The sequence below is a fragment of the Aphelocoma coerulescens genome, chromosome 5, assembly GCF_041296385.1.
Source record: "Aphelocoma coerulescens isolate FSJ_1873_10779 chromosome 5, UR_Acoe_1.0, whole genome shotgun sequence".
Lineage (NCBI taxonomy): Eukaryota > Metazoa > Chordata > Aves > Passeriformes > Corvidae > Aphelocoma > Aphelocoma coerulescens.
In genome coordinates, this window is record NC_091019.1 from 45,743,822 (window position 1) to 45,766,759 (window position 22,938).

The following is a 22,938-nucleotide window of genomic DNA, read 5'->3' on the forward strand; positions in this document are numbered from 1 at the left end:
TCCCACAGTACTCCCACTCTTCCCAACCAAACTATTCCTTGTCTTCCTGAGGAAATAGTACAAGACCTTGTTTACAAAGGCATGCACATGCAATAAGCTATCTGGAAGTTGCTATAAGCTGGTGTTTGAAAACCTTCAAGAAACACCAGGGAAATTAAAACTTGTTTATATAATTCCAGCTCCTATCTAACTGACTTGGAGATACTGCACACAACAGAAATTAAGAACTTGATATCTAAAACCTATATTCCAATTTTATTGTTTTTAGTTTGAGACTATTCCTTCTTTAACTTCTAGAAGCATAACAGAACCATTCTAATGTGAGAAGCACAATTAAGGAGTTAAAAAAAAAATCACATTACTAAGAATTTGTTCACAATAATAGGTAGATTCCAATAAATTATCTTGGAAAATAAGGGCATCTTCTCCCATTAAAGATGTCCCAATCTCCCTATTCTAAGCAAGAAAAATCTTTTTAGATGCAGCATTGGAAAACCATTAGTCATTTGCAAAACACTCCAATGGAGAAATACATTTCAGTTTAAAACTGCATTGCAGAAAGAAAAAGCAATTTCCCCACACTTGTTATTCCCACAAGTGTCTTGATAGCTCCTAAACACCATTTTTCTTTTAAACTCAACACTCTCCCCAAAAGAGCAGAAGGGCATAAAAAGCAGACTCATGCACAACTTGAAGAGGTAACTTCACATCTCTTTTACTAAGATTTGCTCTCTTTCTCCTATCTATGTTCAATTCCTCACATCATGACAATACCCTTTGAGATGTCAGGCTTTTATCTTACATAGTGCAGTATTACACCAGAGCTCTGTATCAATTTTAAGTCCATCTATAAGTTACCATTCTTTCTAACAATGAACTCCCTCAACTGTACACAGTCAGAAAACAGTCACTTTTCTCTAACATTCCACAATTTTTAATTGCTATATGGTTCTTCAACCTCCTTTAATTAAGGTGTTCATAATGAGATTGAAATTCAGTGAATGCAACAATCTCTAAACAGATTAACTTCAAGCAGGACCCAAGTAATCTGAAAACAAGACATCTCAGGAAAGCCAAGAGCTGTTATTTATCTTAGTATTTCAGCAGAATGTTTTTTAATATGCCGGAACCTTAACTTCAAATGGTCACTTTTCTAGTCATTGATGCTATTCCATTAATCTCCAAGGTAGCCAAAGTCAGTTACTGCACAGTTTTAGTAGACAGCAAGGTTCCCTCTCCTCTTAGCAAAAAGAGGTTTAGCAGTTCAGAAGGAGACAAATACAATCTCTTTGAAAATTAAGGCGAACAATTTCACCCTCTTCTGCTCATGCTGGAGTAACAGTAAAGAACCCATTCTATGTCAAATACCACTCCTAGTGAAGGGAGTATCATAAGGAAACCTTTGAATCTAAGCTCTAGGTTTTCTAGGATAAAACCCCCCAAAACAAGATAAACAAACAAATCAAAATTTTAAAATCCCAAAACTTACACAGGTAACCTGAGCAGAAATGTCCTAGGTAGAAGAGGACTCCTTTTTTTTCACACCGTTAAAAATGGGTAAAGTTTTCCTGCACTATCAAGCCCTACTGGAGGGCATGGTAATGTATTACCCTGTCTCTAAGCTCTCCCCTCAGAAGCTCTGTGGTTTTCTAGATAAATTGACAATGACTGAAACATTTCTTTAAACCAATGGTTTTCCTTGCCCCTCCTGTTCCCATCATTTTAGCTAGATCTCTTTCTGCCTCTTATTTCTCACACAAACCCTGTAAAACGCTTTTTTGAAAAAGTTCTTCTCCTCATCCTTATTTTCTGTTTTGGTTTTTTTTTCTACTAAGTAACAATTGCATTCTTTTGTGTAAGCTGCCTCCTTTTTGGTGCTTGCTTACAGTTGCAGATTCTCAAGTGCTGTATGTGATATGTACCTGGTATATACCTACACAGACAAATATATTCATTACAAAGTAAGCATTCACATGTTTCCCTTCTTCTGCATAGAGGCCCAAAACCCAAAACTGAAAAGGTGAAAGACCAATCAAGTAGCCAAATCTGTGATACATCAGCAAACACATCTTCTGGCAGCTTACCACCACTGATGCTATTTGAGAAAGCTAGACATGATTAGTTCCCCTAAACAGTTGCTTCTTCCACTCCAGTTCTAACATTCAGATCCTCACTTCAAATTTAGCCCACATAAAATTACAGAGAAAAGGATGTAATACTCCTAATTATAAATCTCTGACCAGCAAGCAGCTGCCAGAAAGATACCAAACTTTCCTACACTCTTCTTCTACCCTCTGACAATGCCGCTATGTTTTGGCTTTTTGGTAAAATTTCTCATTACCACTTCTCCAGTGAACCCTCACCCGCTTTAGAAATAGTTATCTCAAATCCCTCAGGTCTCCAAAACATATCTGAGCATAGTATCACATGCAAGCTACTAAGTGAATAGAACATCTCATACACCAGCAAGGCTTTTAAGCTTCCTCAGTTTGACATCTATGGTTTTTCCAATTCACACACTGCATCGCCCATGTTTTCCAGAAACCCAGCTGAACAAAATCCTTGAGGAAGTGCTTCCCTACTGCACTTTCTGTGCTCCTGAAGTAGAAGAATATAACTGTATTCAGACCTTCTTCTTTAGAAAGCACAGGGTGGGAAAAAACTCTCACAGAAGAACACTCACCATCACCATGCTTTGTCTTATTACAAAGATTTACGTGTAAGGTTTTATAGCCAGCAGTGCTTGGTGTTTGCAAGGCAAGACTACCAATGCCACGGCTCCCCAAACCAGTACAAGCTGACACTGCTGCCAAACGAAGGTTGTCATGGTTTAGCAAACCAAACCACTACAAAGGTATTGTAACTCCTTCCATTTGTTTACTCCCAGTACTGTGCTATACCTCCCAAGGGCCAGTGCAAGACTGTGAGCAACCATCCAGTTAAAGAAATACAGTAAGCATCCTAAGTTAATGATAACTCAAGAAAAAAAAAAGCTTTGTTTTACCCTGCATCAGTTCTCAGTCTAGTTCACACAGTGAGCAAGTGCACAAGCCTACACTGAGAAAACAGAAGGGACAGCAGAGGATTGAAAAACAGAAGCAACATGAGAGATGATGACAGAGGAAGGCTTTTCTCAAGCAGCTTGAGGTGTTCAAGGAAACACAACTTACTGACTTCTGCTGAGGCTGACTTTAAGAGAACCATTAAGTTCTTTACACTATAACACAAAATTTGAGTGTTTTGCAGAGAAACAACTGGAGTCTGCAAGCACAAATACACACTTGCATCACAGGGTGTTAATACAGCCGGATGGGAAGTGCTGCATCAACCTCCAACTCTGCTCTACAGGGAAGTCCCTGCTCAACGCTACTTGTACCCACAGCCCAGTGCATCGCACCTACAACAACAAAACAGCGGTGAAGAACTGCTAAAGCCTTTTCTTCTAAAGCACAGACCTAGTGCGGTATAGCGAGGTTTAAGTTCAAAGCTCTGCCACCACCAAAAGCCTTGCAGTAAAGTTACAGCCGTGACTCGAGGGTCAGTCATTTCACATGCCGCCACCAGTGCGGTAAGCGAGTAGCCCCCGGGCGCTGCCCTTTCTCCCCAGGCGAGGGCCGGCGACACAAACCACCTGGGTTCTGCCGACATCCCTCACAGCCACACCTCGGTGCCTCCCGGGGTCCCGCCGCCGCGCCCCCCGCCCGCCCCGGCGCCCCCCTCCCCGGCGCACACCTGGGTGCCTGGCGGGCCGCGGACGAAGCCGTTGCGGAGCGCGCCGTGGGCGCCGCCGCAGCCGTTGGCGCGGGGCCGCTCGGGCCGCTCCATCGCGCCGGCCCCGCCGCGCCCGCTCCGCCGTCCCCGCCCGGCCGCGCCGCACCGGAAGCGCGGCCCGCGCTCCCCCAATCGCCGGCGCGGGCGTCACGCGAGGGGACGGGCCCCGCCTGGACGCGCCGGCGCGCGTGCGAGGCGGGCGGACAGGGCCCAATGAGAGCCCGCGCGGCGCCCGGGTGGGAGGGGAGCGAGGCGAAGGGAGCGGCTCGCCCAATCGCAAAGCGGAACGCTCGCGGGGAGGCGGAGCCAGGGCGTGAGCATTGTCCAATCACTTGGCAGAGATGGGACCGGGAACGGAGGGACGGGAAATAGCTAGCCAATCACAGCTCGAGGCCGCGGGAGAGGCGCGAGTGAGCCGCGGCGTCCGTCCAATGGCGGAGGGAGGGTGGGGCGGGGCGGAGGCGGCAGCCAATGGGCCGGGGCGGGCGCGGGCAGGGCCGGGCCCGGGGGGCGCGTGGCGGCGGTGGCGACAGGGACAGGGACAGGGACAGGGCCGCGTGAAGCCGCCTCGCCCTTCTCGTCCCGCTCCGGAGCGCCCGTGAGCGCCTTTCCGCACGCGGTGGGGAGGGGCCCAGAGCGGCGCGGGTTGGTGCTGCTGCCGTCACCATCCACGCCGGGAAACCGGCAGCCCTGCCTCGGGCACGCCGGTGGCTAGAGCAGGGTGAAGGCCGGGGCGGGGTGAGGGCAGCGGGGAGCCCTTCGCTGCTTCGTGTTGAGGGAGCTGATGAAGCGGTTCCTCCGAGACCTGGAGGGCTGGCCCGAGACGCCTCGGGCTGTGTCCTGATGAGATCATCCGTCGGAGCCGACGGAGAGCCCCGGGTGAGAGCTCCGGAAAGGTCCGGAAAGGAGATCAGACGTAGTTACTGTAATGCCCTTGCCAGCACTCGGGAGAGATGTATCCCGGCCGGAGTCCGCGAGGACATCGAAGGGCCTTGCAGGGAAGCCTGCAGACAAGCCTCGGGCAGAGCTTAACCCAACAGGATGTACACTTGGGCGGAAGACTGGTGTGAGCCTGGCCGCCCTGCTGGGCTGTATCGCCCCCGACAGCTGGAGCTGGCTGGCTGTTCGCTCTGCCCACGGCTCTGTTTAAAAACCATATTAGGTTTATGTGCAAACGTGTTTCCTGACAGGGTTTGGAAAGCTGTACTTCCTTTAAATACCAGGTAAATTAAATTCCTTATTTAGTTCGGGGATAGGTGTTACCAACCTCAGTACAGTTTGGGTGACCAAACATCACGCAGACAAGGCCAGAAGGAAACCACAAAGCTTCTGTATTTGTGCGCTATTAAATACCTGTATGCATCCTGGTGAGGGAGTGGGGAGCTGCAGAGTGTTAATTGGCAAAAAGAAAACAGCCTGACATGTTTAATCACACACGGAAGAGATGGAAGAGTGTGACCTTTGATACTTGGAAGGGCTGTGGTTTTTCTTAGCACTTAGCAACGGGGAAAAAACAAAATGAAGAGTTATCAGGTTCAAGCAGATGAATTCAAGAGAATGGTCTCATCCTTTTCTCTCTGATTTGCTGCTATTGATAGGTTTTTTTTGTATTATAGTTACATCTTGGAGCCTTTGTCACGGATCTTATTGCAAATTTGATATGAACATGCAGTACCTAACAAGTGAATTAGCTTCTGTGAAAGGCAGTCGTTTTTCTTCCCTCAGGAAGGCCAGGTTTCAGCCTATTTGTAGGCAGCAGTTCGTGCCCAGTCTGCTTCACGTCTCCACGTCACCTTTGGATAAGAGGGCTTTTTGTAATGCGGGGTACAAACACAGTCTCAGAGTAACAAGTGCAAGCTGGGTGTTTGGCCTTGTTCCTTTTCTTGCTGTCTGTGGCCACTCCCATATCTGAACTGCCACTGAAGCAGGTATGGACTTGCCTCAGCAGTAAGCTTTTTTCACCTGGTTTGATATGCAGTAAGAGAGGGGCTGGGCCATGTCCCATCTTTTGTGTTGCAAGTTGGGACCATGGGGGACACTGGTGTTACTAGGAAGGACCTTGGGATCAAAGCAGCAAACACCCGTTTAGTACTTGAGTGCTTGCGCCAGTGGACCGTCAGTGTAGGTCCAGGGAGGAGCACTGGTGGGGAAGAGACACGGGAGATTTATTTCTGGATGAGCAGTGGAGGGCTTTTGCAGAGTTGAAGTTACCTATGAAGAAACTAATAAATATGAAAAAAAAATGAGCAAGAAAGAGAGAATTGTATTAGGGGCCCACATACTGTAGAACTTTTTGAAGGATTTTTTCTGCTGTTGCCATAGTTGGCTATAAGCATTTTCCTCCTCCCTCCTCTCCCTTTGAACAGAACAGGTTAAATTATACTGACTAGTTTTTGCCATGAGGTGCAGATGGTCCACCTGTCTGCACTCATAGGGCATATGTGGGGCAGCACTCTCCACTCCCTGCCCACCTGCACAGGGAGGAGTTTCACCTGCTAATGCCTTACTTCTGGAGAGGATAAGCTGCTTTGCCTGACAGGCACTGGATCTCACTGCTGTGTTATCTATTGAAGCATAAACCTTTTTCACATGTAGGTACCTGCAGACTGGTCTCTTCATCTGTCCTTGAACCCAGCTAACATGAACCCTTAGAATGTGATGGTTTCAGTTTTGGTTTAGGAAATGTAAATAACATTAAGGGAGCTACTGTTTATCTTATGCAGGACTTTACAGTCTCACACAGCAGCTGCAGTGCTCCCCTGCACAGAGGGACCTCACCCTGCCCTGAGCATGGGGCCAGCATAACCTGGGGTTTGAGGAGCATCTGGTCCCTTCCAGCACAGTGCTGGGGACATGGAAGGCCATGCTCACACTGGGGTCACAATGACAGAAGAGTCCAGGATATCCACGGAGACAAGTCCCAGCATAGGGATGCCATCCCAGGGCACAGCTACTGCCACAGGCAGCACCAAACACATCCCACAGAGCTCTTGGAATCACACCTGGGGGCAACTCTGTGCGCTGCACAAGACACCTGTGTACACAGGTGGCTGCAGCTTGTGCCTCTGGACTCGGCAGTTGCAAAATAGAGAAGCCAAACAAAATCTGAAGAGCAAATTCCAGTTTTAAGTTACATTTTAAGTTTTCATGGATACTATTCCAATGAACTGGCAAAGGGCCTTACTCTGCCAACTGAACAAAGCAAAGGACTGTATCAAAAAATTAATGAGTCAAAAGGAAGAGTAGACCATAAGTAACAAGTCAAGACAGGCAGGGATTGTTGCATAGCAGGCTCATGTCAACAAAAAGCTTACATCACTGGTCTGAGTCTGTGAGTACTGTTCTAACCATCTGTAGGTTTGGGGATCAGAGAGGAGAGTTGTGAACTTTGGAGATGGCAGAAGGGCAAGTTCAGGAAGGAGCTATTGGGTAGCCACTGGGACAAAGTAGCAGAAAATTTACCGCTCCAATGTCCCAAGCAGAGAGAACAAGGGCCTTCTGCGCTGCTAAGGGATCATCAGAACTCATCAGAGCTGTGACTGAGGGGAAGAATTTCCTTTGAGAAAAGGGAGAACTGAAAACTGACACAAAACTGGGCGTCTGAATGATGCAAGGTATGCAGAGAGTCTTGATGGAAGGTCACAAGGCAGCTGTAGTCAGAAATAAACCTAAGCCTTTGACTTCTATATTTGCAATTCAGAGGCAGAAAAAGCAATGGCTCAGCAATTGCATTCAAGGCAGATAATAGCAGACAGTCTACTCTGAGAGGGAACAGTCTACATTCTTCAGGTGTCTTTTCTCCTCTTCTACAGTCTCCAGGTGCAGGCTGAAGTAAGCAGAAAATGCTGAAGGTGTAGCTGAAAAGGCTGCAGTTTGACCAGGACAATGCAGTGCTGTGAGGTGTTACTGTGTCCTGTGTTTCTGTCATGGTTACAGTACCCTAGCACTGAAGGCACAGGGACTGTGCTGCAAAATGCCTCCAGGGCAGCAGGGAACCTTGGTTTTAAGCTTGGGTCTGAATGGCAGAATGTACCTGAAGAATGTAGACTGTACCCTCTCAGAGCAGCCTGTAGCATAGGTGAAGAATTAGCAAAAGTGTGGAAAGCTCTTCGGGGACCTCACAGCCTTGAAGAAAGCAGATAGTTATGCTCAGGAAAACTCGGTAAGCCCCTAGCTAAACTTCATGGAAAGATGGAGAGGCAGTGCTTGGAAGGTTGGCTAGCCTGGTGTAGGAATGACCATCATTTGTCCTCAGCATATCTTTATAAGTTAAAGGTAAACCATCAATGCCCACAGCAGATTGCTTCCTTCTGGTGGGGGCAGGAGTAGGCAGGTACATATTTCTAAAGAATGGAGTTGGTTGGTTCAAATTTAACTGTGCTGAGAATCATGTTTCTGCTCCAGGAGAGACCCTCCCTGTCCTTAACACCTTCTGCTGTGAATGCAACAGTTCTAGGCTCTCTACAGCTTCTGTTTCACTGGCTTGGAAAATAACGCTATTCTGGAAATATTTTAACCTTCAAAGCTATGTAATACTAAAAAGACTGTTCAGACTACTTTCTCCTCTTTTTTACAATGCAGCCTTGACTGAACCTGTATTTGGGCACTGACTTGGACCAGAATTTCTAAACACAGTGAACTGTTTGCTGTTGTCTGTTTGCCTGGAGAAGCCAGGCTAGCCAACGAGACTTGCATAATGTTTTTGTTGTGAAATGGGGAAGGAGTCAGGATAGGAGGTTTATGATCAGAGGTGCAAGATATCAGAGAAGATACACCAGAGACTGAAGAATGTGTATGAGCATGGGTCTGATGAGCCACAAGAAAACAGAGGGGATGATATCTGTTAGGATCAGGGTGTTAGCCAGCAGAACAGGGTATGTGAGGGATTCCAGTGTGGCAAAGGGGATAAATGACAGACGAATTTAACCCCCTGTAGTTGTTATTCCTTTTAATACATACATATAAGTGGCAAAAGTTTAATCCTTCATTAGGAGAGAAGCGGATAACTGTATTTACCTTTTTTATTATTTACAAAATGCATATAATGTTATATTTCTAATGGTGTAAGGAAATCAAACAGCAGGGCACTATTTCCTTGCTCATGGCTCCAGCCTTCTGTCACAAAAGTGTGTTTTAGGTTGCTCAAAGAATCACTGGGAAAAGTATCAGCAAAAGCAGGTTTAATATTAAAGTGAAAGCACAACAAAGTTCATTGGCAAGCTTCACTCTACTACTTACTAGGTGGTTAAAGCACACAGAGAAAATCAGAGCAAGATGTAAAAATCAGTCAGTCTAAACCAACAAAAAATTATCTACATGGAGGCTGGAGATGGGAAAAGGGTAAGAATAAAAACAAATAAGAGAGACCCTCCTGTTGAGTCATAAGGTTTAGAGTGGACACCCGTACCAAACTTAGCCCCAGGTTTGACCAAAGGTTTAAACTTAACAGCACTGAACTGATAACATAATCTAAGCAGTTTAACAAAAAATTCTATAGAATTTACTATAGCACAATGACTCACATGCCTAACTTACTTATTAATCTAAAGTACTTAAAAATGTAGGAGAACAACCTTCATAGTACATTTGCTATTGCATATTCACACTTGCATGCACAGAGACTTAAAGGAGTATGTACAAGGGATACGCCTGTGAAAAATTCCCCTCTAATTCAGTGAAATACTCAATGTTGGATGCCTTTGCATCTTTTCAATGGGCAAAGGGTTGAGCTTCAAGGAGTGGAGATATCAGCTCCTTTGTCGGCAATCAGCAGCAGTCATCCAAGTATAGCAGACGTGAAAGTTTGTGAGCTCTGAGAGACCCCACTCAGAGGGAGATTGCTGGTCACAGCCCACTGCAGTCCTGGAGAGCTCAGAGGGTCTCACTTAGGACTGCTCTTCATAGGGTCACAAGGGAGTTGACTTTAGCCATAGTAATTTTCTATCCTGGCTGCAATTCTGGTTGGTTTTGCTATCAAACTTTCAAAGAAAAGTTCCACTTGGGTTGTTATTTGGGCAAGAAAAGTAAGTTTCCAGGGCTGTTTGTTAAAAAGCGGGAGCTCATTAGCATGAGTTCCTGGGAGCAGACAGTGTTTCTGATAAGCTCAAGAGGAGCTGAGCCCAGGTGCTGTTGGTAAAGGCTGAGGCCTAACAAGCATTTCTCAGATGATAGTGCACCCAGAGGTGGGGAGGAAGGGGGCATGCACCACCACACCTTTTTCAGACCATAATAAAGAGCTGTTTTTCTCTAGGTTTTAGTCAGGACTGACTACCAAGATTGTCCTAGCTTTGTTTGGAGCCTCCTATGCTTTATCTGCTTTTACTTATGTCCCCTGTCCCCAAGACTTCTAAGTGCAGTACAAAACTGCAGTTAGAAACTCGTATCTGTTCCCATCCCACCCTCCTCAATTCAATTTTCTGGATATTTGGCCCTCCTTTGGGCAGTGACTTGGGCAGTGTTTTGGAATGGAGATGGCTGTTTCTCTGCAACAGAACTAGACTGTTATCTTACAGCCAACTTAAGGCCAGCAGTAACATCCATCCACTTTCACTGCATTTCACTCAGTTGTGGAGAGATGTCTGGGGGTAATATCAGAGGAAACTGAGAGGTTATATTCACAGCTTAACAGAGGTTATAACGGTATGGAAATTATAGAGTGAAACACAGCTGTTGCTCCCTGGACGGAATGCGGTTGGCATGCTCAACACCTACTCCACGATGGTTCCCCATACCCACAGTCTGCAACCATAGCAAGGGGGATGGAACAGAGGGTGGAGTGGAGTCACCTCATGTGGGCTCTGTTGAAATCCTTGCAGGGAGGGGAACTCGATGGCACTTTGCAGCCGAGAAACTGCGTAACACTTGTCAGCCAAGGGAGACAAGAGATTATCTTGCTGCTGAGCCAACAGCTGTGGTGAAATCATTCCCCTTGGATGAACTTGGGTCATTATAGCCTAATTGTAATATTAACACACACCTCCACCCCAAAGTTACCTGCCCCCAAGGTACGACCACCCTTCACTGGGCATGTGCTCTGTATTCTTGACTGTATCTTTAAAAACAAAGTGAGAGAATTTTACACCAATCAGTAACAGCGGTATGTATGACTGGAGTCACTCAAGCTCCACCTAAGTGTAGAGTAGTAGTATAAAAGTAAGTTGAGAGTAGGGGAAAAGTTAGGGAAGACTCCATCATAACTGCTGGGACCAGGCAACGGGCTGAACTTGCCTTCTCCGCTGTGGAGATGCCTATTGGGTGAGAATCAAACTATGCATGCTGAATATTTTAATGGGGATTAGAGCTTTTCTGTGCACTGCTTTGAATATGTTTTTGCAGTCAGATACTATCACCAGCACCCATCAAACCTTAACCTGTCACAATTTTATATTAATAAAGAGCGTTATTCCATAAACTGTTAGTGAGTGTCCTTCATGGGCACTAGAAGTCACCAGAAGCAGGTAGTGTACTGAAATAAAGAGGAAGACCCACTGAGGGGTCTCCCTTATGCTTATGGTGCGTGTCCCTCTCTAAGTCAGTGGAACCACGCTCCGATCCAGCAGGACTGTTCAGTGAAGGGTTGTCCTAACAGGACTCTGACAGACTGGTCAGGCACAAGGATCTCGACTTTCCTGGGGTGTTGACAGACAAATCAAACACTAAGGGTGAAGTAAATCTCCCCACACTAAGGGTTGAGGAAATCTCCCCTTTTCACATGACACGAGCTGCTTCTTCTGGAGCCTGAATTTTGGACCTTTGTTTATGCCATCACAGTGGAACTGTGTGGTTTTTGTGTTTTTCTAGGTTGCTTACTGGCACTGTTGGACCAACAAAGGCTGTAGCTCAGGAACCTTGTACTTGCCACTGAGAGAAGCTGATACAAGTTAACCTTGCCAGAAAAAATGATTAGTTTGGTCCCACAATGCAATTCACCTTGTATCCATGTCAGATACATGGTTTAGTACAGCAGCGTTTGGGAATGCAGAGGCATGTTTGGGAATGAATGGCTGAGATGTGATCAGTTATTTCATCATTCTTGGCTTATGTTGGCTTTTGTAAATGGAAATATGGCCTAACAGGGTCTGGTGTCAAGATACAGAAGTACTGGCAGAATGGAGGTGCAGTCAGTGCGTATTTACTTGGGCAGCAGTAGTTGGAAGCAAGGTAATCTCTGTCGCTTCTGATCTCATATTTGGTTCCTGTGGTGTGTAGTTAATCACCTGTGCTGCTTCAGCTTTCATGTCCATCCTCCATGGACATTCACTGTCACCCATGCCTGTTGCCACTCATGTTGGTGAGTGGGCAGCAGTGCAGAAGCAACATTAGGTCTCAGGTTCAGTTAGTTTCTGACGGTGCGTCTGAACAGGCCTCCATGCCCTGTGTTCAGGGTTCCTTGGTGTATTCATTCCTAATGCCTCCATCTCAAACACATCAGGAGTTTGACCTCACATAATGATGAGGCTCTTGTGAGCCAAGTGATGACTCATCTCCCCCTTTCTACAGTAAAAAACAGTCCCATGGTTGTAAACTATGAAGAGGATCTCTGCCTTTTCTGACACCCATGTTGGGTGATATTGAACTAGTGAGTTCATTTTGTTTGTGCCTTGCTTTCTTAGTCCATAAAATGAGAGTAGTGAGACCATTACTGTCCCTGCCCCCCTTCCCCATCCAGGATGAAGTGAAAGGCTGCATCTGTGCGGTATAAACAAAGCCCTAATTTACATGTAAATGCATGTGATATCGCTGTAGCAGCAGAGCTGTAGCAGTGAAGCCCTCCTTGTGTGCAGGCAGCTTATGTCAGCAGAATGAGGCTCTTTTTTGAGCAGAACTTTACCGAGCACCATCAGCTGTATCAGCAAAAAGATTGAACACCAATATAACTACATCCTCATTAGGACCTCGAGGCCCATAGTATTTTAATTTCTAACTTCTTTCTAGGTGCTTAAATACTTTTGAGGATCTGGAACTATCTATTAGCATTATGGAGGTTACCCTCTTCCCATCAGAACCCTGGCAAACAGGCTCAGAGCAGACAGATATGGTCTCACTTTATCAGTGGCTGTGGAGCACTCTGAGAAACTCTGGTAAAGGGCCCAGAGCCCAGCAGAGCATGATCAAGCTGCTATGGCTGACTTCAAGGGCAACATAACTGCTGCTGCTGCTTCTGACAGTGCTGTTAGTACTGCAGGAGACTGGACAGGTTCCTCTTTATTCACCTCTTCCTGTGAGAAGAACAGAACTAAAAATGGTGTTCCCTGGAAAATGTCTTTGTTGATAGCTTTCATTTCATCCTGTACTGATGCTATTACAAAGATGGCACATGAGAGGACAGCATACTGTAGAGAAGAGAGACAGTGAGGACAGTGCTCTAGCACCTGAGCAGTGACCAAACCTTAGCTTGGAGAGGAAGGAAGGGTTGGAGAGGAAGGAAGGAGCAATTTGTTACCTTTCAAATACCAAGCACAGTTTTTCAGGTTCTTATTTTCCTACATCTCTATAGAAAAAATGAATCAAGGAAGAAGATAGACAAGTTGGCAAAAGACATGGCTAAAGGAGCTTTTTTTTTTTTTTTTTAAGTGCTTAACTTTCTACTTGCAGAGTGAGTCAGTTCAATTCATCCAGCAGAAAATTATCCCATGGAAAATTTTCTTCAGGTCTGTGAACTGAAGTGGTTTGGTGGCTGGAGGAAGGTGGCCATGGATTAGACATAAGGGGAAACTACCCCATCTGTGCAGCAAACTGCTTTTGAATTACAAAATCTGGTATAAGGGGTGATGGGAGCTCAGAAAGAACTTGAAGCTCAGTCCAGAAAAAAAGGTCAGTACAGGAAAACAGAAGGCTGCTTTCTCTTCTTTTGGCAAGGGTATTATTATAGATAGAAGAGAGAGACTTTGCCATACAGTGAAATGGGGCAAGGGAGAAATTGAACAGAGTCTTTAATTGCCCATAACTAGGTAGTTAAAAACTTTCCCTCCAAAGTCAAAGGAAGTAAAACTTAACTAGAGGAGATGAAAAATGTTAGAGGCTGTGCACTACCAAGAGGGGAAATCTACCCCAGGACCAGGGATTGATACTCGGGCTTCCATCAGAGAGACAGTGTGATGCTGCAGGCAGGACTGAGCACTCGTGTCTCCCACTCACACTGTGCACAGTGTGTTGATCAGCAGCAGCCAGACAGGGATGCAAAGCTCATGCTGTGTTTGAGCCTCGAGTGCAGGGGAGACATGTCTGTGTCCAACAGGTGTAAGAGGAAACTACGGGAAATGTTTCGTAGGTATAATTTATAGGTAATTCATAAATATTCATAGAAAAATCACATCTCCAGTGAAGATGCTGCAGGCCTGCGTGGTTGCTGTATCGGGCATGGCCATAAGAGGGAAGTGTGTGCTCAGGCATTAGGGGCTTTCTCTGGGCTGGAGCAGCCCCAGCTGTTAGCTGTGGGCTCTGCAAGCACCGTGGATCTGCCTGTGTCCCACCTCCTCTGCAGGGCTAAAAGCAGGGCCAGCGCCTTCGGAGGCATGTGAGCTCAGCCACAGCCAAGTGTGCAGGTAGCAGTGATGGGGATGGGGTGAGAGGGGAACGAGGGTGGGAAAGTGAATTGTCACTTCCTGGAGATAGGGGAGGATGAGATGTGCAACCCTGACCAGTCCTGAGAGAACTGGAGATGTCTTGTTCAGAAATGATGGGCAGTCAGGTGGGGAAATCTCATTTCAGTTTTCTCCTCACACATATACAGATGTCTGGTTGTGTTAGCTGGATCATACTCAGATTAGGGCATTCAGGCTTGAGGATGGTGACATTGAGGTGCTTTTAGGAAGGGCAGGGGACCTTGGGAGAAAGCAAGCTGAAGTCGGCAAGCTTGAAAGATTTATGAAGAGGAATGAAGATACAAAAGCATATGGGCAGGCAACCCTGCTAGCTCTCTAAAGGACATGTTTTGCCTGAAGCACTTCAAATAGCATTTTGTAGGCCACATGCATAGAGCACATAAGCTGTGAAGTGGCAACAAGTGGGTCTTGGTTGTTAGCAACCCTGTCAGACTCAGGTGACTGTTACTGTCAGTGATGGGTCACCCCTGGCTGTGTGCCTTTGCTACATGCTTGTTAAAACTCACCACTGCACAAGGTAGAAAAGGACACTTACACCATGCAATATGGGAACTTGAGGCTTCACTAAGTCCCTGCCTGCTGACTCCCATGGGCCCTGTTAGCTGAAGCTGTCATGTATATATGGCTGAGGAGTTTCTCCTTGCCTCCTGGAGATCCTGCAGGGACCTGCACTTTGAGGAGAAACAGTACTGAGATGATTTCCTATAGTTACCTGCCAAGAAATGTGAGCAGCAGGGTCCAGTCAGGAGCACCAAGTGACCTGATCACCAGCTTCCCATGAGCTGGCTCTGCAGAGAGGCACCCAGGTTTCTCCTTATAAACCTGCTTTTCAGGGACATTTCTTTTTTTGGTCAGAGACAGAAACAGAGAAAAATGAATAGGACAAAGATTAATTTATTCCTTGTTCATGCCACAGCATGAAAACAAAATGCATCTAAGAATAAAATGTACAAGAGCTGGAGGCAGGTGTGGTGGCAAGGCTGGGGGAGATAGGGTGGGTGCATCTTTTGGTGCCTAGCTGAGCATGTGTTGATCTTGTGTTCCCAAAGCATCTTATGCCTGTGCAATAGAAGGACCTATAGTTGTAGGAGCAGGGACTGTGTGGTTATCCAGAGGCATAGGTGATGTGAGGGGGAGAGAGCTGAAGGAGTGTGAATTGCTCAGCACATCCATGTTGTGTATCATCTACGGCAGCGGTGTGGCCCAGCAGGGGATGTGTAGTGTAGCTGTGGGCCACGGGCAGGGGGTTGCTGTGCTGGGAGGGGCTACAAAGAACCACACCGGGTCACTTTGCAGTTAAATGAGGCGAAGAATTACCATGGCGACCGCACTCCTCTCCCTGACAGATGCCAGACTTCCAGGCAATAATGTTTGTGCATTGCTCTAAAACCCCCAAATTCTCTCTCCCCCACTTTTCAGAAAGGGTGAGGACCATGCTGCCCCATCTCCAGAGTGGGAGAGTGGTAAACACTGGGATATGGGGTGGTTTCTGCACACTCCATCTTTCAGTAGAAGGGGGCCACTGTCTGGGCACCTCCTACACTGGTCACTACTGCACTGCAAAGACAGAAGGGGTGTGGTTCGAATTACTGTGACACAGTATGGTTCTTGCACTGTGCATCCACTTAGTGACCTCAGGAGCAGTGAGGTGTGAGCCAGCTGCCAGCCCTTAGGCACAAAGTGCACGTGTGCAGAGACCTGTGCGTTGGAGGACATCGCACCCGTGCTGCAAGAGGTGCTCCAGGGAGCATCACAGTGAAGAGCTCCAGTCCTGGTGCCACCAGGAGCTTGGAGCTCACCAGCAATAGGTACTGCAAGACTCCAAGGACAGACAGAAGACAAATGTGCACCACAACATAAAGCTTTTTTCCACCTAGTGTATTCATGCTTGCTTTTAGTGCCCACATGTTCTCTGTTCTTATTCAGTCGGATCAAATTATGTCCTATGCTGTTTTCCTGGCAAGGAAAGTACAGCTCCATCTTTCAGGTACTACAGGTGCTAAGGTGTGTTCCTCAGAGACTTCTATATTTCATCTTCAGAGACCTTAACTCCTTTCATCTTCAGAAGCCTTACTTCTTTCATCAGTTCTCCAGTTCTCAGTGGTCTGTGAGGCTATTATAAACGGTGTCTATCCTGTGTTCTCAGTTAGAGGTTTGGGGAGATGGTTACTTTGTGGTCTGTGGGGAAAACTTGAAGGAGGAAAGGCTTTGTGGACTAAAAATGTTTGGAGATGCTTGGTTTGGGGAGGAACGCTGAGGCATCCTGCACAGACCCATACGCAAAAGGTGGAAAGAAGAAACCAAGTGGATGGTCACACTGGTCCTGTAGGCTGAAGTACCACAGGAAACCAGGGAGGTGCTATAGACCAGCAAGTAGGTCATCATGTCACTTCTGCTGCACTGGTATTTTGCAGACATGCAGAACACAGCTCAAGGCAAAGGTCCAATGCTTCTCCTCACTGATGTGCCCATCGCAGCATCTTCCCTTGAGTACTCATCTTTTCCCTGTAAGAGCTTTTGTTTCAATCACAGAAAAGCATTCTAGACACTGACAAACAGGTATTGTCATTTTGCAGAGGGTTGGCAAAAGAACAAATAGCTGCACTTCAGTGGAGGTGCAGCAATCTTTCCACACAGCACAGACTTGCTAATTTGCATGGTCATGAGGTCTCATTGGAAAGATATTTTTAAATGAAAAAGCAAGGAACTGATGCAAAATAGATTTGAGCATATTCCAGGAGATAGCTAAATTTTTCATAGTGAAACCCAATAATAGATCAGTCTGTGTGCTATGAACCTCTCATCACAAAAATATATCACAGGAGGCTTCTGCTATCTATTCTGGGCTGAGCACTGACCTTGGCTATTAGATCTCAATTAAGCATGTATGTGACTAATGCTTCTTTCTCTTACACTTTTCTGCTGCAGAAAACAATATTCATGGAATCAAACACAGGGTACTTGCACAGACACTCTCCAGAAGGGACCCATGGCTTCTCAGTAGGTTTCATACCACATGAAAAAAAAAGCATTTCTGATGTGAAATTCAGGGAAAGGAAGTATTAAAAATCTGTGGAATTAAGGATTGCAGCCTTCAGCACTGAGCCCCTCTGCTGTTCCAGAATGGTGTGCAGTGATGCTTGCAGCTGCAGGCGGGGTTGAGTACGCCACGGGGACAAAAAGAGCATACCATATCTTCACTTCTTTATGCTTACTCACCTGACATCCTTCATTCCTTTAATGTCTTCCTTATCATTTTGATCTAGGAGAAGGGAAGAAGGGCTAGTGAATTTGACAGTGGTAGTAATAAGACTATGCAAGACTTGATTCAGTGCTTAAGACTCCTATGCAAGCCAAGACCTGTCTGCAAACTTGTTCCACTTTCAGCTCAGGTAAATGCTGAACCATCAAAACAGCATGCCAAACTCAGATCTCTCCTGGAGCATAATTACAGTGTTGGGCCAGAAGGGCTTGGAGGCAATCATATCCCTACACTCATACTTGACAGGTCAGGACTGGGGACTAGAGAACTGGTGAGCCTCACCTTTATGCCTGGGAAGATCTTGGAGCAGATCCTCCTAGAAGATATGCTAAGGTACATGCTATGCCAAAAGCAAAAGAGATGCCAATTGTTCACCACCCTTGTGATGAGGATTTGATGGAGCAATGTCATTGTGAAGAATAGAAGACAGTTCTCCTACAAGGTGGAAAAAAGCCTTGCTTTAAAAGGGCCTGAGGTGTGTTTCAGCTATGTGGACTGAAAAGAGGCTTGTGTGAAGCAGGGTTTAGAATGGCTGCAGATTATTTGCAGTAGTGTGGCTAAAATCTTCCTGACCTGTCATAGACATCTGACAATCAGCAGTTCTGCCAAGTCAGGTTTCATCATAGCAATGAGAACAAGCTGACAAACTCACACCAGTCATCACAAGATTGGTGCAGTTCTCTGCCAGCCTTTCCAGGTGCTGGTTACATTTGACAAAAGATCAGGCTAACATCTGACTCTAACCCTAGAGGAATGTTGTCTGAAAAGCCAAGGGGGAAAAGGCCAGTGAAAATGAAAGTGTGCTGACTGGAGTGGCACAAAGCTGTACCTAAGCTTAGTCTCAGCTACTGGAACCAGATAAGATGATGCCAAATCAATTCTCTCTGTTCTAGAAAAGATGGGACATGCTACTCAACACCTGGTAGTGAGGTTGTGTTCGATTTTGGTGCTTGTCTCATATTCAGTGTATGGTTTTTTCCATTTCTCTGCCTGCCCAGGCCATGGTGAGCAATGACACTTTGTCCTTGGAAGAAACTATTTCCAAACATTTTTTTGTTAACACTGCTGCTAAAAATGTCTTGATGCTCCACTCAGGTTTACTTTTTTCAGCTCCATTCCATGATTCCGGGCTCCATAATATCAAAATTTGTGTAAGAAGTTATCCCATTATGAACCAGCAAGTCTTTCCAAAATTTAAATTCTGTCTGGAAACAAATCTAACTCCAAAGATTGCCTGGATTGATTGTTTTAAGCAAGAACAGTGGTTTGAAAGATGAGTCTCCTTTCCAGGCTGTGTGCTCTCTTTTGGCTACTCCATCATTTCCAAATCAATAGCTGTCTCTGCTTGTCCCCCCTCCCCTCCAGATCCTGCTCTTTACTACCTCATTTTGGTTTTAATTTGCCACAGCAAAATTGCAGTCATTTTTCCCCCACCCTAATTAAGAAACCTATCTGTTAAGGAGAAAGAAAACAAAAACAAAACCTTCTTATCTAAGCCCTTAGCACAGAACAGAGGAGGAATGATTGGTGAGATGATCACCTCTAGAAAGCCGAGGCCTTTATTGATTCTTCTGGCCTTCCTCGGTAAATACAGAATGAGTATTTTAAATTCACCTAGAAGGAAGCTAAAAGTTAATGTAAAATACTGACTTCTCAACATCAGAGGAGAAAGAGACTGTATGTCTTCTAGGCTGATTCCCTTTTTTTCTCTATACATAGTTCAACAAGAATATTTGGATAGTGTTTCATTGTGCCTCAAAGATTCATAAAATCATTTAGTTTGGAAAATACCACTGAGATCATTGAGTCCCAGCATAAACCTAACAGCTAAACCTAAACCTTGGCTGTGGTGGACAGCCAAGTCCACCACTAAACCATGTCCCTAAGCACCACTTCTACACATAAGTGTGAGTGCCACCTCACATTACCGCTATTTCAGTTTCCCCACAGTTTGTTATAAACTGGCCTAGCTTCTGAATTTCTGGGGGCTAATGGTCCTGACCTACACTTTGGAAGAGCTTTGAGATCATGAAACAGCTTAGAAAAGCTGCATTGTGGGCAGGTGGCAGCAGCACTGACCTCTTGAATTAAGGAAATAAGCATTGAGTGATGGTGAAGGAGGGCACAACCCCAGTGCTGAAATGGGTGATTACATGGACAAAAAGGGACAGGCTACACAGAGAAGCTCAGGGGAGAGTACAGTACACATGGGGATTTTGTGGAAGAGGACATTTAACAGCCCTATAGGAAAAGGTCAGAGACAGAATAATCTCCACTGACTTGGGAAAAAAGATGGGAAGCATCTCCGCAAGGTTAAAGCTTTCACTTCCTCAAGAGGAATAAACACCTCTAGTCTGAAAAGAGGGAAAGCTACTACAGGCTTTTCCAGATTTTATCCCCTCTCTCCTTCATCCCTGATCTAGTGGAAGTGGTACTTTCCATGTTGCCTTTCTGAATACAAGCCCTAGCTTCGAATAAGAATCAGGTCTGACTCCCTGCTGTACTCCAGAGACTTATTTACCACCCTGGAGAGTTAAGCATTTAGCTGATTAAGTTCAGTCTATGTGCACAGTCAGCTCCTTCTAAGAGGGGTGATATAACAGCAGGAGCCAGATGGGGATGGTGACTGCTGGACTAAAATTACTCTGATATTCCAGATTGTTTCTCTCCTCTCTGGGACATCAAGAGCAGAACCCTCCAGAGCAGGACCTGCTATAGAAGTCCAGACCAGCTTGCATTAAGAGCACAAATGTAGCCTTTTGAGACTGGTTTCCTAAGGGAGTAAAGCATATGTTCTTATGGGTTGTGCATGTGTTAAACTTGGTGTGTCCTCATGCTCTTGTCCAGTAACTCTGAAACCTGTTGGTCTATTTCAATTAGATTTGATAAATTTCACAGCAAATTAAGTTCCTGCAAGTAGCAGGTAACCAGTTAGAGGAGAGGGACTCTATAAATACCTGATTTGGGAAAAGGGTGCACTGTGCATGTATTAAACTCTGGGGAGATCACATGGGAAAAAATTACATGTAAGTACTCATCTGGATGAAAAGCTTCAGTGAGAACTCAATTTTTCAGGAACAGAAATCCATAGGGGACCATGGTTCATTCATTCTGCACCTCACAAAACTACTACTTTTATTTTGCTATGATATAGATGGGAGGAAAAAATTATTTAATCTAGGAAACACTGTAAAAAAGCAGGTTTAGGAACTAGGGTTCAGTAGTCAATTTGTTGTAACAGAAACCAGCCCTAGTAGAGAGAGTGGTGCAGCACCTGAAATCAGACAAGGTTCTGAACAAGGCTAAAGTGAAGAAGGGTGGGGGTCCAAGGCACATTATCTATGGGGAAATATTGTGGTTCCCAGGGTTCTTCCATGTGTCTCAGAGTAGACTAAGGGGAGATGGTCTAACTGTAGACTTCAATTATTTGTAGGAGAGTTACAAAGCAAGTGGAAGCAAACTCTTGGTAGTAATAGATGGTAAGAAAAAAGGAGAGAGAATGATAAGAGGTTGTATTCTGGGAAACTCGGGTGAAATTTCTTCATAAGGTGAATATGACAGCACTGGGCAGAAGTTACTGAAAGAAATGGTAGAGTCTCCATCGTGGAAGGTTTCCAAGTCTCATGTAGGCAACAGCAGTAATTCCTAGTGGGAGGTTGGACTAGACACCTCCAGAGGTCCCTTCAACTACCATTTCTGTGGTCCTTTACTTTTTGTCCAGATGATGATGCACGAAAACAGCTTTTATGAGCAAAGCTGTCACTTAGAGAGTGGCAACTTTTATCTCACCTCAACTTTACCGGAGGACATATGAACATATTCTTAGTCATTGTTCAATTCCTTGTATACAAAAATGGTTTTATTAAGGTATTTGTGATTTTTATTTGCTGAGTTTTAAATAATGGAACTTATTTTGTACTGTGCTAAACTTGTGTCAGATACATCTTGTGCCTCCTTGTACCAGACCTATAGCATTATGCTACAGACTGTTTTCAACCAGCTTGGGTTGTTAGGATTTACAGAGGCATCCGTAAATGGCCGTGGATGACTGTCACTGGTTTTCTCTAAGTCTCTTCTTGCATAAAGTATATTAAAAAAAAAGCCTTTTATATATGGGTCTTTTGAGGCCTCTATCAACATATTTTTCTGGATCACTGATGTCTGCAGGCCATGTACTTCTGTTAACTTTTTGAGGTAACATGTTCAGACTCAGGCAAGTTTTATGATTTCATCAGAACTAGAGTATGCTTAGAGCACACTGAATTATAGCTCAATTAATTTTGCATCCTAATTAAGTGGAAAACAATCTTATCACTGACAAGTCTCTTTTCTGTGTTAAATCTATCCTGTTTCAGGTGTGATGCAGAGAATAACTTACATGAATAGAAGACCGATCTGAGCTGCTGTCTGCACTGCATAAGATACTGGCCAGCTTCACCCTGGACCTGTAACCATGCCACTGAGATGCTGCCGCTGTCTCGGCAGTCCCTACCCAGCTTCTTCACCCAGCCACTTGCTTCTCTCTACCTACTACCTCAGCAGAGCACAGAGCATCACAGAGGAGCTTAGGTGCACCTTACTACAATCTGTAGAAATATCTGCTGTGAAACAGTGAGGAAAAACTGCCAACAAAGCTCTCAAAGAAAGGAAAAATACTTAAGATCAGAATCATTCCAGCAGCAGGCACAGCTTTAGGGACTACCTTGCCCATAAGTTACTGCCTGGCAGCATGGAGAGGCCATGCAGTAAATCTGTCTTGGCCACTAGCCAAAAGTCCAGTTTGTAACACTGAACTTTTCTAGCACAGTACTCTCAAAAGGACTGAAAATTTTTAGTTTGTGCAGGCAGCTTCCTCTTCTGCTTCCAGTATTCATCCCACTGCACTTTCTCATTTAACTGGAGATTTATTTTCCCTTTATTCTTGATTTAAAAAAAAAAAACAGTAATTGTTGGACAGCTAGCTTTATCTCTAGATCACATAATGAACAGCGTACATGTGGTAAACCATGTGCTTCATTTCCAGGTGGCTTTGAAATAAACACATTATTATCTTCCTGTAATCAACTCATTACATAAATTTTCTTGCAGAATTGGTCCAGATGTCCTCTTCTTTACCTCCTCTCAGATGAATTAAAAACTACAGAGATTATCTCAGCATGCACCTATATGAAGACAAGCAATTATTTGTGGTACCTATAGATACAAAAATTTGATCAGTGCTATGAAAAAACATTGTTTGGTCATCACAAACCCAAGCAACTGCGGTGCAATGTGAGACTGAAAGCTGTGTGGAGTAGGTCA

At 45.2% G+C, this 22,938-nt stretch overlaps 1 protein-coding gene and 1 long non-coding RNA gene across 5 annotated transcripts in view; one reads left to right on the top strand and one right to left on the bottom strand.

The window, feature by feature from the left end:
- The window catches only part of SPTLC2 (serine palmitoyltransferase long chain base subunit 2), an 80,446-nt gene extending 76,597 nt beyond the window's left edge, over window positions 1-3,849 (bottom strand). For all 4 annotated transcript variants that reach the window (XR_011151427.1, XR_011151428.1, XM_069017976.1 and 1 more), the window contains exon 1: window positions 3,733-3,849. Coding sequence is in view for 2 of the 4 variants with exons in the window: in XM_069017976.1 (XP_068874077.1) it covers window positions 3,733-3,825 (93 nt within the window). In the remaining 2 variants the exon portion in view is untranslated. The remainder of the gene's footprint in view (window positions 1-3,732) is intronic.
- Window positions 3,850-4,336: 487 nt separating this feature from the next.
- Window positions 4,337-22,697, top strand: LOC138111734 (uncharacterized). The gene is made up of 2 exons (XR_011151429.1): window positions 4,337-4,994; window positions 21,993-22,697. It is a non-coding gene; the product is annotated as an uncharacterized lncRNA (long non-coding RNA).
- The last annotated feature ends 241 nt before the right edge of the window (window positions 22,698-22,938 follow it).